Raw genomic sequence first — 15,559 nt, 5'->3', positions numbered from 1 at the left:
GTAGAGTGACATCTATCCAGGGACAACAGATGAGAACTATCACTTTACTCATGCAATTATTATAGTGTAATATAGAGTATAGTTTAGCTGGCTTTAGTGTACAATGATGTACTTATTGAGACAATTTAGCTTTTGGCTACAGGGCTATGTTTGTTCTTAATATGATATAGTATAGTATAGTATAGTGGCCTGTGGTGTGGTGTGACATCTGTCAGGGACTACAGATATAACATAAACGTTTGAATAACTGTGGCACATTTACAGTAAGGTTTTTCAATCAGTAAATGTAGTTCAGTTGAGTATAGTGGCCGGTAGTATCGTATTATAAAGCTCAGTTTTATAATACTTTCGTATGTATTACAAATATGTTTATTTGAGAGAGAAGGGACGGTGCAAATTAATAAATACACATGGTTTAAAACAAATGCCAGATTTAACCAAAAGGCTATTTTTCATCAAGCTTCCTAAAATACATCAAAAGAGAAACAAAAACAGGGCATGCAGTTTAAAAAGCTTCCTAAAATACATCACAGATATCTTTTCACATATCACAACATCGATTTAATACCAATATTATTGCCCATCCCTAGGAATAGTATAGTATAGTGCAGTACAGTGCAGTGTTGTGGCCAGTGCTATTGGGTCAAATTGTATAGTATATTCTTAATTGATCTTAAATTGTTCTTTATGAACTGCATATTGTAATATAGCGGCCTGTGGCAGAGTGTGACAAGTCTGATCTGTTCAGTTCAACAGATGACAAATAGCCTTTTGACTAACTGTTGCACAATAACATCTTTCAACAAATACATGTACACTATAGTACATTCGAGTGTAGTATAGATTATAGTAGACTATAGGGTAACATGTCTATGTTAAATAGATCAAACACTTGCTGATTACAGCTTTAATATTCAAATATTTGCTTACTTAAGTATGTCAGTGGAAGTGGATTTCTGTGCTGCTATATGTTCATACTGCCATAAATAATCAATGATAAGGCATCAGTTCCAGGCTCTGACAACTTTTACTGTTGGTATGATGTTATTTTTGGCATTTTATGGAGTAAGTGATTATAATTAGATAAAACATGAACTGATTGATGAAGTCTTAATAATAGTGTCCTCGTTGAAGCCCATATATGTTTAATTGTGTCCAAATAAACTGCAGGACTTGTATCAGTATTAGGTCATATATTTTATTAACTCACAGGAATCTCATGGCTGATCATTTATGTAATCTTTCAAGAGACTTTCCAAACGTCAGTCAGCAGCATCCCGGACAATTCAGTTAGCTTCTAGCTGGTTGCCCTGTTGTTTGCTTGGATTTATCTTGTAGGTTGTGTTATTTTACCACACGCACGGTAAGCATCTAGATATTGTACATGTAGGCTAACTCAGTGCTTTCGTTTTCATAACCAACAATGCTTCACTCTCAAAAGAGAGAGTCTTGATCAGAAACAGGAGCTTTAAAGGTCACCACAGCTACCCTGATGAGAAAACAATGTTTAACGCATTTACAATAAAAACAGAACTCAACCGCTTTCAGTTTTGGCGCATGGACACACCCACACACACACACACCCACACGCACGCACGCACGCACACACACACACTTAACGGCATATTGCATGTATTTGCTTTACTTTACCAGTGTAATGCTTCGTTACTCAATATAATAAATGGCTACCAGTATAATTTCCTCAGTAAACAGCTCCCACTAATTACACACAGGAAGAACTGGTTCATCCTAATGAAGTCACATCGGGAACTGTCATACATTCCTTCCACGAGCCACTGTTGAAAGCCACACAGTGAGTGTGACCTTTGTTACTGTGTCATTTCAGCTTGTCATTGTGGTTTGGGCGGCCTTCTTCGCCACTTTAGAATCAAAATGATTTTGTATCTGTGCTGGTGCACCCAGAAGCCTCAGCCACCAGCCGCAGGCCTCTTCTGGTTTTTCCTTAAGAGGCATTTCGGGACTTTATACCCTCCAGGTCTCCAGTAGGACTCTTGTTGCATGCCAGAGGACTGAGGTGGTTTGTGTTCCTCTGAAAGTGGACACCTTTCAAATAGTGTTGCATTTCAAGGCAACGTATGCAAGCTAATCTGGGTCACTTTATCTGTTTGTATTTGCTGCAGGTATTTGGTTGAATAATGATAGCCATAAGGAGCTAATGTTTATCCTCTGCGGGCTGCCATGTTCAGCTTGTGCTGGAGCCCGGATCCATCCGTTTGAGTCACATTTATTTGTTACTTACATTTTGAACCATGTTGAATCACATTTTTGGTATCTTGCAGTATAATTTTAGACATTCAACTCTCAAATTATGGGCAGTTTTTTAAATAAAATACCTGTTTAAAATGATGAGCTTATTGATTTATAAATGTCTCACTGCAAAAGCTTTTGTCTTCATACACAGAAAGCTTCAGGTTCAGTGTAGTTGTTTAAGGGATAGGAAAGGTAATTTTCATTTCTGACTGACAGGACTGAATTCTAATTAGGTGCAGTAAACCTGCCGAATTGAAGCTTTAAAATCAAAGTTCAAAGTAAAGTAACTGATTTATTTTGTAAGTTAGGGTGTGACAGTATAACAAACAGTACATGGGCTCTAACAGTGTTTTTTTTTTTTCATTTACGAAGCTGAAACAACGAGACGATTAAGCTATTCGTCTATCTGTAGGATATTAAATAGCCAGTCAATATTTTGATAATCAGTTAATTGTTCAAGTCATATTAAAGCAAATGTGTCAAACTCTCACTTCAGCTTCTCAATAGTAAAATGATAAAACAAAAATAAATATCTTTTTTATTCTAATGCTTTTATTGCAACACAATCATGAATCAGTACACCTACAAAATGTATTTTTGTATTTCACAACATGTTTACATGTATTTGCCATTCTTATTTTTGTATTGTATACCCCTACTAATAGAAACAGAAAGAGAGAACAAGAAAGAAAATAAATAAATCTTACATCTTACATCCCCAAAAGGTTTCTGACCATGTCCCAGTGGCTGTGAAGGCTCCTTTACATTTTTTTAGGAAGGCCTCTCAATATTAAATAGATCAAGGTAGTCGAACCATCCATTAAAATCAAAGCAAGATGGTTTATGTTAATCAAAATAAAGCAGAGCTGTGACGTGACCACCGGAGCTCAATAGCCTTCAAATACAACTTTGTGAGTTTGTGTTTTAGACATGTGAAGTCAAGTACATTTTTGTGTCATGAAGGGTATCACCAGATTTCCACATAATTTGGACTGCTCTCGTGGAACAGTGGCCTGTTTGAAGGCACCATTATTTTCAGAAAACACTTCTATAAATATAATTAAAAAAGTATGACCAGAGGACAATTCAGAAAATCTGACTTCCTTTTAATAGAGGTCTTTATACTTCAGTACAGGAATACGGCGATGGAAACTGGAGGACAAGCTCAGCCTATTTCTTGGAAAGGAAGTCACTTTATTGTTCGGTCTCTTGGATCACATTCTGTACAGGCCTGTGATAATATAATAATAGCTTTCTTAGATGTCCTTTACTCGCTGTTTCATATCTCAGCCTTATCACCCTTCATGAGCCTGAACAACAGGCTGCAAGCAATGTAGCGCTCAAGAGAAGCGATGACTGAACTGAGCCAGGCAGGCCATCGAATAGCCTGTTGGAAGTCACTGATTTGTCTGTTTTATAAATTTTTTTGCGTGCGTGTACATATAAGCCATATTTTGGGAAAACTCGCTCACCACAACATATATGCCCTGTTGGCCCTCCCCTTTAAATACCAGTAGAATCAGGTGAACTTTGCTTCAGTCTAAACGGGTTTTTATCATTTACCATTGCTGAACTTTGCTACTAACTGTGTTCCCAGTTAATGTAATGACCAACAGGTCATACTGGATTATGAATTATTGTTATGTTTATGATACTGATAGCAGATGTAGCAGCTGAATCAGAAGTGAACCACGCCACAGCAGGAGGACATTGGACTGTGATTGTTCTCCAGGTTTTGCCTACTGTATCATTTAGACTTGATCAAGAGGCTCTGCGCCTTAATTAAGAGAGTGCTATAAAGTTCTTCGTAAAAGAAATTCATCATTTGGATGTATGCCTCGTTTTTACAGTACATGCTTCAAAAGTGAAACGTGTGAAAGATTTATAGGTAGAAAATAGCTGTTTTAAGTCTCAGATATTGTTAGGTTTATGGTAATAGTTCACTGGCAGGTGTAATGTGTATATATTTTAATGTAATTATTTAAGTGAAATAATTTTGCAAAAAAGAAACTGTGCATTGTTGCGTTGATCATTGATGAGCAGCTATTTTTAAGGACCTCTGTGGTTGCCATTTTGCTGAAAATAGTTAAAACATCTTTGTCAGACTTTGAAAAGATAATTTACTTGCAATAGAGTATTTTTAGATTGTTGTACCGCTACGTTTACTTTAGCAAAGGATCTGAAAACTTCCTCTAACACTGCACATGCACACATACTGACAGACAGATTCATTATGGAAAATAACTGCTACTATTACTCACAAATATAGTAATGATGGTTTAAAGCTTCCCTCCAGACATGTTGGAAGACACATGCTTTGAATACTTTTTTGTATCTGTTAAGGTTTTCCCACAAAAAAAAAAAAGTTTAATTATTTTCTTTTGATTGAAGAATCCAGAATCAACAAATATGCAGATATTGTTCGTATCAAAAGTCTAACTGCTGGACACAAAATGTCCTCTACTTCACTGAGACGTCAACTATCAGTATATGTGAACCGTAAGTTTCCACATTACATTTGTGTTTGTTGCATACTGGAACAACGATTGGCATCCAGACTGGTTGTAATGTCACAAAATCCTGCTCAAACATCTTAAACTCAGATTTAAGTGGACACGGAGTAACTTTCCCCCTCTTCAGCAGATGAATTTAAAATCAGATAAACCTTAACAAGCCTTAACAGACACACACACACACACACATACACCCTTTTCAGTCTAGTTAGGAGGAAGCCACGGCAAGCTAAACATAAATACCAGACAGTACTTCCTAAAAAGGAAGATAATTTATGCAACAAAGCCTCTGCTTGTGTATCATTCAAAGGGAGCTGAATGCGTTGCTGCCTCTAACCACTAGAGAGTGATGTGGGCCACTCACTTGTTTTGACCTTGCTTTCTGAGGTGGTGAGACAGGGGGGGTTGTACTATTTTCACACCACTACAGGTGAAGTAAGTGTTCCAGTTGTGATTTGCATGCCACACAACTTTGTTCCACTTATTTCACTACATGAAGCTAGTATTTGCATTGTGTTTGCATAATGGAGACAATAACAGCACACTCCTTGTTACATGATCCAGAAATAATCATTCGTGGTTGCCTCATGCGTTTGAGTGATCTATGAGGATTTTTGATATTAGCGTAAAGTACAGTAAACTTGTAATGTTTTTTCCTGACCTGAATTCAACAGTGTAGTATTGTACATTAGCTTAGCATTAGCTCATTGTTACCTACCAACTTTTACCAGTGGCTTTAATTAAGAAGACTTTCAAGTCAATTGATTCTCTGTCTCACACATATTGACATCAATAATGGCAATACATCTGCTATTGATACCTACAAATAACACAATGCTAGTCTACATGTAGAGTGCGGCTGTTGGTTGTGGTTAAGTCACACTTGTACAAACCCACACATCATGTTGGCCGAGTTCAGAGGGAAGCACAGGAAGCTAATCTTAAATGTCAGACAATGCTGACAACACTGACACTGCCAGAGTGTTGTAAAAAGAAACACAACACTCTGGCAGTGTCAGTGTTGTCAGCATTCACATTTTTAGATATTTGGAGCTGAAACTTTAACATACATTGTTAAAGAGAAGAGAAGTAATTTGTCAAGACAAATAATAAGTGGAGCTGAATTCAACTTCTTTATATACTGTCGGTTAGTTTACTATTACAATGCATTATAATTCATACACTGTTCGTTAATTCACAGTCTGCAAAGACACTGTCAAATCCATGTAGTGGACCAATAAGAAGTATTTCATGCTGAAATGTAGTAAGTTACAAGTAAACTAGCATAGTATGAAAAGGCTCAAGTAAAGTACAAGTACCTCAAAATTGCACTGTAGCACAGTACATGAATCAATATACTTTTCACCACTGCTTCACTGTACATAAAGAAATTGCAATTGTGACATGTTTTTAATAAATAAACATAATGTACAAAATGACATTCCAAAGAAATAAATTACATTATACTGACATTAAACTAGTCCTAATGCTCTTGAGTTACCGCACTTTAAGTAAAATTTTTGGGTACTTGTACTTTACTTGAGTTTTTCAATTTTATGCTACTTCATACTTCTACTCCACTACAGTCATTATTGCACTTTTATTCCACCCGTGGCCCCACCGTTACCAGCTGCAGTACTACTGATATAAATAATATATATTTTTCTGAAATGCCCTTTTCTGCATAATGACTATTTTTACTTTTAGTTCTTTATGTATATTGTGATGCCAATACTTTTGTTCTTGAGTTTAAGTAATATTTTTGATTTGTATTATAGTATTTTTACACTGTGGTATTTCTACTTATTCTAAATATATATACTACTGGGTAATTTAATCTATAATAAAACATCAACATTGATTTTGTGATTATATTTTGTATTAATCTGAATTGGCAAAGTAACTAATAGACTAAAACTAAAGCTTTCAAATAAATGCAGTGAAGTGAAAAGTACAATATTTCCTTGAACTGTAGCGAAGTTGAATTTGCACCAAATGGAATTAATCAAGTAAAGTACAAGTACCTCAAAACTGAACTTATGTGCAGTACTTGAGTTAATAGCTTAGTTACTTTCCACCAATGAATAATATATATATTAATACAGTACAAACCTCTGAAAGGGGCAATTTTGCAAAATTAGTACTTTTACTTTTGATATTTTTACTACGTTTTGCTGATAATACTTTTGTATTTTTACTTGAGAAAAAGTAGTCCTCTCAAGGACTACAAAGATGGGCCCCAGGCCTGTAACGTAAAGTAAAAGTGCCACAAATTGTGTGCCTAAGTACAGTGCTTGAGTAAATGCACTTAGTTACTTTCCACCACTGTATAGTCTTAACAAGTATAATAATGCAGTATAAACATCTGAAAGGGGCCATTTTGTATGCGTACTTTAACTATTTATACTTTAAGTTTCATTTTGTAACTCATACTTTTGTACTTTTACTTTAAGTAAAGGATCTGAATACTTCCTCCACCACCTACAAGTAGTCCTAATTCGCCACAAGGACTACAACGATGGCCCCCAGGCCTGTAAAGTATAAACAAGAGAGATAGGTAAAGCCCAGTGCACACACACAGGCACTGTAAACGGGTTGCCAGTTTGTGTCAGGGCCACCTCACTGACTGGAAGCCAAGAAGAAGAAGAAGAAGAAGAGACCCAGCCCCTCTGTAAACCAGCACAGAAACTCGTCCGGGTTTCCACGCCTTTTGCCGATTAGTTTGATAGCAAAGATAGCAACGGACTAAACCGGGGGATGGCTCCTCTCCCTTTTCCACACAAGTTATAAAATGCTATATCAGTAGCGGGTTGTTAACGTTACAGTTTAACGCAGGTTTGTTTTCCACCTCCACGGTCCACGGTTACTTCCTGGTGCCACAGAGAGAGGCAGTGCTGAGTTAAAGAGACAGAAAAATACTGATAGAAATTCAGATAGAAAAAAAAAAAAAATACTGAGAGAAGAGAGGGGTTGGAGACGCGATAGGAACAGTTGACTGGATTCCCCAGAAATTGAAAACCCTCTCTCTCTCTCCTTATTTATATGTATTTTTGATATATCTTAGTGGAACCGAGTCGTTATTCTCCGTTGGTTTGTAAACTAACAAACGGTTTGGATGACGGTTGGCTGCGGCTAAAGCGGAACATATTCCTCCCTCCGACGGAGAAGAAGCCTCGCAGAGATTTTATTTTTTCCCTTTTTTATTTTTACAGTAAGACTCATTGCTGTGTTATTTTTTTTTTAAACACACGAAATCAACCGGGGTGTTTTTTTTTTTTTATATATATATATATTTTTTTTTTACGATTCCACAAGGAAGGGTGAGGGCGACGGAAGATGGGTTGTTTGGGCAACAGCAAGACTGAAGATCAACGCATCGACGAAAAGGCACAACGAGAGGCGAATAAAAAGATAGAGAAACAGTTGCAAAAGGAAAGACAAGCGTATAAAGCCACACACAGGCTGTTATTACTGGGTAAGGCTTGATTTTAAACGTGATGTGGCTCTCTGAAAACGTAAGCTAATCCCTTTCGTTTACCGAACACGTAGCCCCGTTTGACAGCGCTTGCAATAATATGTCATGGGGGTGGATATATTGATGGAAGAAGCGAAGCTCCAAGAGAGAGAGAGAGAGAGAGCATACGATTAACTGGCCTGGTTTCTAAAGACATGTATTATGGTTCTCACGCTAACCTGGATGTTCCCCATAATGTATTTTTTTTTTTTGGGTCTGTTTTCGAAGGTGCGGGAGAGTCCGGAAAAAGCACCATTGTGAAGCAGATGAGGATTCTACACGTCAACGGCTTCAACGCGGAGTGAGTGCTGCTCAATACAGTTATTATTACATGGCGACATTAACGGCTCTAACATCATATTAATGCGTATTCTTTCGGCTTCCTAATGAATAACACTGTGGAGGCCAGAGTGTAGCCTGTGAATGGATTTTCCCCACAGGCACTGCAGCGCCTGTTGGGCCCAGTATCCCATGCAAAGCAGCTAATATCTCTCTCTCTGTCTCTCTCTATGTCTCTCTCTATGCCTCTCTGTCTCTCTCTCTCCTTTCCCCCCCCTTTTTTCGTGTACATGTACAGTTATCATACATATGTGAGGATTTCAGTGTCACAAAGATGCCAAATAATTCACTGTTTCCTGTTTCATGTGAGAGGGTGAAAGGTTGTGATCGACACAGGCCTATTGATGATTTGTTTTGCTGCAAGGCCCTTGCATGGCATTGATTTCACCAGTGGTCTATTTTAAACAGGCCTAGTACATGTCAAGAGTCCTGTAACTGTATGAAAACCCACTGTATGTGTATGTCGAGGCATAATCTTGCATTTGTAAGATCAAAAAATGAGGAAAATCATGACTACAACCCATCGTATCGCTTTACTTTTGTGTTTTACTGAACCCCATCCTGCATTTCACTGCTACCTGGTACATCCTCTCAGCCTTGACACCTGTACTGTATGTATGTATGTATGTATGTATGATTGTGTTAAGAATACAGTCTAACCTGGCTGTAACCCCTTACATCTTACTCATAACCACCTTGATGATAAATCATTTGTGTTCTGCTGTGGTTGATGTTTTCGTAACCGCTGCCCCGCACTTCTATTCTGTCTCCACGCAGAGAAAAGAAACAGAAAATCCAAGATATTCGGAAAAACGTGAAGGATGCCATAGTGGTGAGTGTCATCGCCTTCTAAATGTGCTCAATGTCTCTGTTGTTACACCCACTGCAATCCCATTTTACTGATTATTATTATCATACAGGCTTACGATTAGATTATTTTCCTGTATTCATCCTGCTTAATGCTTGTTTTTTTGTTCCCCCCCCCCCCCCCACAACTTCTGCTTTGTAGACTATAGTGTCTGCGATGAGCACTTTAATACCTCCAGTCCCGCTAGCCAACCCAGAGGACCAATTCAGAATCGAATACATCAAAAGCATAGCACCTCTCTCCGACTTTGACTACTCGCAGGTAAGACGTTCAGAAAGTTTCTGTGCAGATGTGAACATGTGTGTGAGAGAGACACTGGGATAGTACATGCTTTTTTTTTTTGGTCCTTCACATATGCAATATGTGTTTGTGTGGGTGTTGGATGTTATGTGATGAGAGCATTTTGCTGTTTTTATGGCCAACAACGTAGATCTTGCTGTTATAGCTGAGGGATGTCAGATGCTATTCCACAACAGTCCTAATGTTGCTTCTCTTCTTTGATTTACTCCTTTTTATGATGTGGTGGCAGTCTTTTAAAAAAAATAGCAAACCCAAGCTAAAGGCAGCGTTTTTTTTTTTTCCCCTTTGGAGTTATGGAGTTATGAATGTAAATGTCAGCTAACTTGTATAAGATCTACAGTTAGTGGATTCAGGTCAAAGGTTTGATTCCCCTTCGTAGCTGGAGCAGATGTCCTGTATGTGGATTTAAATGCGAGAACACACGGTATTCTTTTCAGTGTGTGATCGGCTATTTGATAGCGCGAGATCATGTGTTGGAAATGTAGAAAATGTTTTACATAATTTTGAAAGTGTGCCTTGTTTCACACCGGCTGTGCAGCTCCGCAAAACAGGAATGACACAGCTGTAGATAAACTCTTAGGTTCCGAATCAAATATGTGTTTTTACGATACACTTGAGGCTTTTATGGGAACCAAATTAAAGTACAAACATGCTATTGTGTATTAATCAAGTACAGGGTTAGTCTGCTTTTGGTGTATTGATCTGAGCATCAATGTGTTGTGTAACCAGTGTGCGATTTGCCGCAAATCTTTTGTTTTATATTGTCGGACAAAGCAAGACATTTGAAGTCTTAAGAAATTTAGATTTTGACATGAATTGACAATGAAAATAAATGTTCGTTGCCTGGCGTCTTTTACCTTCGGGAGAATCTTTTATCAAGTATCACCTTTTTATAAAAAAAGATTCAGAGGAATGAATTCCACGTGTGTTTTATCTGTTAACCACAATCTGGCATATGACTTTCCCAACAAGGCCTCAAAATCCAACTGATATTCAGGTCTTGTGGTCACTGTTTTACTGTTTCTCTCAGGTCTTATCCATACCATCACTTAACTGCTTTGAATGTTGTTTCCCAGCTTCCCTCTGGGCAACTTTATTTAACTCTACATTGCAAGAAGATCCATTAAAGGGATTTGGGGGGTTAATTTCCATGACAGGGCCCACAGTGAGAGTGTTAACAGGGCAGCAGTAGTCTGTGATGCTGTGCTGTGTTGTGTTGTGTGAGGGCCGGGGCCATGGGGAGTGCCGCCGTTGAGTTCCCAGGCCCCGGCCCGGCCGAAGGGAACAACATGGCTCTGTGTGGAGCGTCTGTGCTTGTCATCAGTCTCGGGCTTCACTAGTGCCGTCAGTGTCACCACTACATTGTCACTTAGTGCCACCAGGCATGACATCCAATACAGCAGTGCAGGAACACGGCCAATCAGTAACCTGTGGCTTTCACCTGTTGGCGCCTTTTGTGAAATGTGGAAATATGTTTTACCTGGAAACTTTTGGAGCGATGAAGTCGTGGCGAACCAAGTTCATGAATCCTAAAAGGACACTTTCTCTTGATAAACATGATGTTCAGTGCACTTAAATCCGTTGTTTTGTGATACGTTATTGCTGTGAACAGGAAGAAGAAGTAGACGATACTCTTTGACTTCCTACATTTCCCTGAATTACTTGCTGTATATGTGGAGAGACTGATGGTGATAGCTTTTGATAGATTTTGAAAGTTTTTATCAGGGCTGCAACCAAAGATTATTTTTTTTATTATCAGCTAATCTGCCAAATGTTTTCTCGATTCAGTTGTGTTGTCTATAACGTCACAGAGCCCAGGGTGACATCTTCAAACGTCTTCTTGTTTCTGACCAAGAGTCCAGAACTTTCTTCTCCATCGACTCATAAATTATTCAACTCGTCGTATTGGTGCTAATTCTCTCCGTCCAGTCATCACGCTGAAGATGACCTTGTCATATGACGTACCTGACTCAGACTATATGAAAGTCTTAACACATCACTAAAATGCTTAACTGCATAGTGGTGACCATGGAGATGAGTCATTAAACTTGCTTTTATTAGCTGCCTCTCTCTCAAAAAAAAAAAGAAGAAGATCCCCGCCTGTTCTAAGCTTGTTCTGCTAGGAATATTTACTGAAACCGATTGAATCAAAGCGTCTCTGTACTTTTGGAGAAAGAGAAAAGTTCTTCAAGTAGATCAAGCCTCCATTTACTCTGAGATATTATAGGTTAAAACCTTAGAAAATTTTTATTATTATTATTATTATCTCTGCTGTGTTCTCTACCTTCTTTCATGAAGGCTGTACTCACCCTTATGTTGTGTTTACAGTTGTTGGTTTTTGCAGTAGTGATTGAAATAAAAGTGTTGGTTATCTAATGATATAAGTTTATTGGGCGTTATAATTTGACGTGATAGCATAGCTAGTTTTTTTTTTTTTTTCCTAGTTGAGAAAAGTGAGCCCGAGAACAATGGTTTGGTGTGCTGTGTCAAATAGAAAGGCGACAAGCAGCAGAACTATGGCTGCATCGCGTCACGGTCTTTAGAAGGAACTGTTGGTGGAGACGTTGTTGTTTCTTCTACGTGACTAAGTGTATGTTGATGTTTTTTTGCTGTCAAACTCGTGTGAAATATCTTTTCTGTAAAGTCACATGATCTATGTTTATGGTACAGATAAGGACTATTAGGAACATGTTGCCTCCCAACACAACAAAATAGTTCTGAAAGTGTTAGCTACAGTTTCCCCTTTGCCCTATTATGTCAAATCCCCGTGCTTAGTTCTGATGGCCTGTACTCTTTATCATCAAAGCATCCTTTAGTAGTTTGGGATAACAGTAGGCCCATGGAAAAGAAAGCACCGACACAAACTGTCGTCTATGCAAATGGTACACATGGCACTGTGGTAGCTCTGCTAGCCACCCGACGGTGTCCGGCGCCTGAAGTGGAACAAATTCAAATGAGTGCCGTTGTTTTACACCGTGTAGCTTTCTCTCCATCAGACATGTAACCCTGTCTTTTTGATGCTAAACGAAGCAGGTCACTGTAACGTTTGAGTAGCGTTATAGACCTGGTGAAGTTAGTTCTATACACTCTCAACAAAAGGACAAGGATTAGGTCCACAAAAGTTTGTTCTGGTGTGTTTTTGGTGTTTTTTTCTTCTTGGTGTGAATTGCAGTCAGTTGTGGAAGGTGAGCTTCATAGTCTGTTCAGCCCCACCCTTTGTTGAACTGATCTATTTTTGTGTTGGTCTGCAGAATTACTGCACCGATGATTTTACAACATGTCTATTAAAACTTGTGCACATCAGCAACCGTCAGTGAGTGTGTAAACGGATGTCAGTTTACAGGCCAACCCATAATAATGACTTCTAATGAGGAAAAGTGACCTGCTTTTGTGCTGCTTTTGTTCTTCAATACAGCCAAGAAGGACAACACCTTTCAGAGCATTCCCTTGTTGTTAGCGTCTTGGTGATTTCCTTATGATGAACAGCTTCAGTCCTGGAAGTTTGTTTTTTTCCTTAAATTGATTACCTGAGGATCCCAGATGTGGGGCAAAGGGTGGTACAAAGGACTGCTCCGTTTCTGGAACTGTGTTATGAAAGATGAACAGTTGCTCCCTTTCGCCTTTTGCTTTTGCTCTCTTTTTTAATTTTTTAACTGAGGTAATGCTTGAAAGTCGGCTCTCTCTCTGTGCTGGGTGACTATCTAACACAGGTATTCAAATCCAATAAAAGTGTTGTTGATGGTTAATTGAGGAGCTCGCTGCTTGTCTGGGGCTGGCTACATATGGAGGGATGTGAGATTTGTGGCTGTACATTTTGCTCTTAAGACCAAAGGTCTCTTCCAAACTTTACCCAAAGGAATTTAAGTGTCCCCTCGCGAAGGGACGACGCAAACCATTCGCTCCACAACTTCGTTTTGCTAAGTCAAATCAGATTCAGGCCCATTTTGCTCCCTGTGTCAGACTGACTTATATGATTCAAGAGAAATATTACATCACGTATAACTTGATTAACGTTGAAGCTAAGGCTGAAGTAAGAACTGGTCCTAGCAGAGCCACCAGAGAATCGGATCGGTGTCTAATGTCTGTTGATGGAGGGGGGGTGGACTGGGAAGAGTTAAAAAAAGCTTGTGTTGAAGCAAATTCCCTCCTGGTCTCTTTCTGTGTTATCAGTTCCTCTGTAGGGCACTGCAGCACACACTGCATTTATTCAAAGGCCCAGTGTCACACGCCTCTGTGGAAAAGAGCCCTGAGGACCATACTCTGCCTCCCCCCTGCCCCTTCCACCCTCTACCCCTCGTCCTCCCTCCATCCAGTACCAACGCTTGCTAGTCGATGTCTGCTAGTATACAATAAATACATCTTGAGACCTACAGAACTAATATGAACGTAATCAGTGCTGTTGAATCTTATTGATATTAGTTGAGGTTGGCGTTTTAAAGTTTGACTGTAACAGAAGCAAATATGAGCTGGAAAGCAAAATATGGCCTCATTTCCTTCTTCTTTTGGTTAAGCAGGTAAATGCAAAGCTGATCCATGGTTGTAAAATTTAAAATAATAGGTGAACGTACAATACTTTGGTGAAAATGTACGTAAACACACCTAACATGACCACATCCGTGCCTGAAGTTGTGGGTCCATATTCATCTGTAACAAAAAAAACGTAAACCAGTATTAACGTCTCCTGTCTGGGAGACTTCAGTGGATCCTCCATGTTGAACTTTATCACGGGATCTGCCGAGAGGAGATCTCCCGGAGCATGTGATCATTTATCAGGCTCCTTCTGGTTCGGGGCTACTTTCACCCTCTCCCCGGTCAGAGCGCAGAGTGAGTGCAGAGAGTCATGTGGTGGTTCTTGGCTAGAGGAGGAGCCCGTCTGAAAGACATGTGCACGGGAGGCGACGAGGGATATTAGCCCAATCATCTTCTGTTTAGGGCCTACAGAGAGTCCTGGGAAGTGTCTCAAAGTCATCGATGAGACGAGCTCCCTTCATAAAGCTCCGACTGAGACGTATGTGGTCATTCACAGAGTCACTCCTATGTAATGTAACTGTAGTGTTATACATTTGGCCTCCAAGAGTACCACCTTTTGTTCCTTTTTAAGCTACAGTTCAGAGAAGAGAGCTTGTGAAAAACGTCGTGAGTAAAATCAGTTCTGTATCAAGGAAGTGAATGAGAACTCAAGTCAGCGGCCTCTGCTACTACAAATAGCTTTTTCTGTAATGTTTTGGAAAGATAAAATCAGTATTTCTGCTTTCACATTCAAATAGTTTTCACAGAGTTGCCTCCACTCATGCTGTCATGACATAATGAGAAGGATATTACTTTCAGTCTTTTCCTTAGAAAGGCAATATGTTAGAAGCTGTTAAAATGAAGAAATAATGCCCAGCACTTTGAAGGGCAGACATATGACCATTTGTAACTGAGTTACTTTAGTCTTTGTACGTGCTGGTTTGTGCTTGAATAGATCTCAGAACGAATAACTCTACTTATACTATTAATAAGGTGTTAAAGGAACGCTTCGCCTTTATGGAAAATAGCCTTGTTTGCTTTCTTTAAGAGGAGTTGGAGGGGAAAATGATGAATGCATTAAGTACGTAGCCGGAGCTTGTATCTTGCTTTTTTAATCGGAACACAACAGGAAAAAAACAAACGTGGTTTTGTGGAGAGTTACATGCTGGAACTGTTTCTTGACAAACAAACAGTTTGTACATCCACCAGCATGCTTGTGTGGCGTCTCTGGCTGTAGATCAGATT

General features: G+C 39.0%; 1 protein-coding gene across 2 annotated transcripts in view; it reads left to right on the top strand.

The window, feature by feature from the left end:
- LOC142956044 (guanine nucleotide-binding protein G(olf) subunit alpha) overlaps window positions 1–15,559 on the top strand; it is a 43,625-nt gene that overhangs the window by 1,588 nt on the left and 26,478 nt on the right. The window contains exons 1-4 of one of the 2 annotated variants that reach the window (XM_076097342.1): window positions 7,319–8,259; window positions 8,527–8,599; window positions 9,415–9,469; window positions 9,647–9,766. In XM_076097342.1, coding sequence (XP_075953457.1) covers window positions 8,121–8,259; window positions 8,527–8,599; window positions 9,415–9,469; window positions 9,647–9,766 — 387 coding nt within the window. In that variant the 5' untranslated portion in view covers window positions 7,319–8,120. Of the gene's footprint in view, window positions 1–7,318; window positions 8,260–8,526; window positions 8,600–9,414; window positions 9,470–9,646; window positions 9,767–15,559 lie in introns of those variants that run through there. The other variant, XM_076097341.1, reaches the window with a different exon arrangement.

Source organism: Anarhichas minor, unplaced genomic scaffold (assembly GCF_050575085.1).
Source record: "Anarhichas minor isolate MPS153535 unplaced genomic scaffold, ASM5057508v1 ptg000024l, whole genome shotgun sequence".
In the NCBI taxonomy this organism is placed as follows: Eukaryota; Metazoa; Chordata; class Actinopteri; order Perciformes; family Anarhichadidae; genus Anarhichas; species Anarhichas minor.
This window is presented reverse-complemented; position numbering and strand designations above follow the sequence as displayed.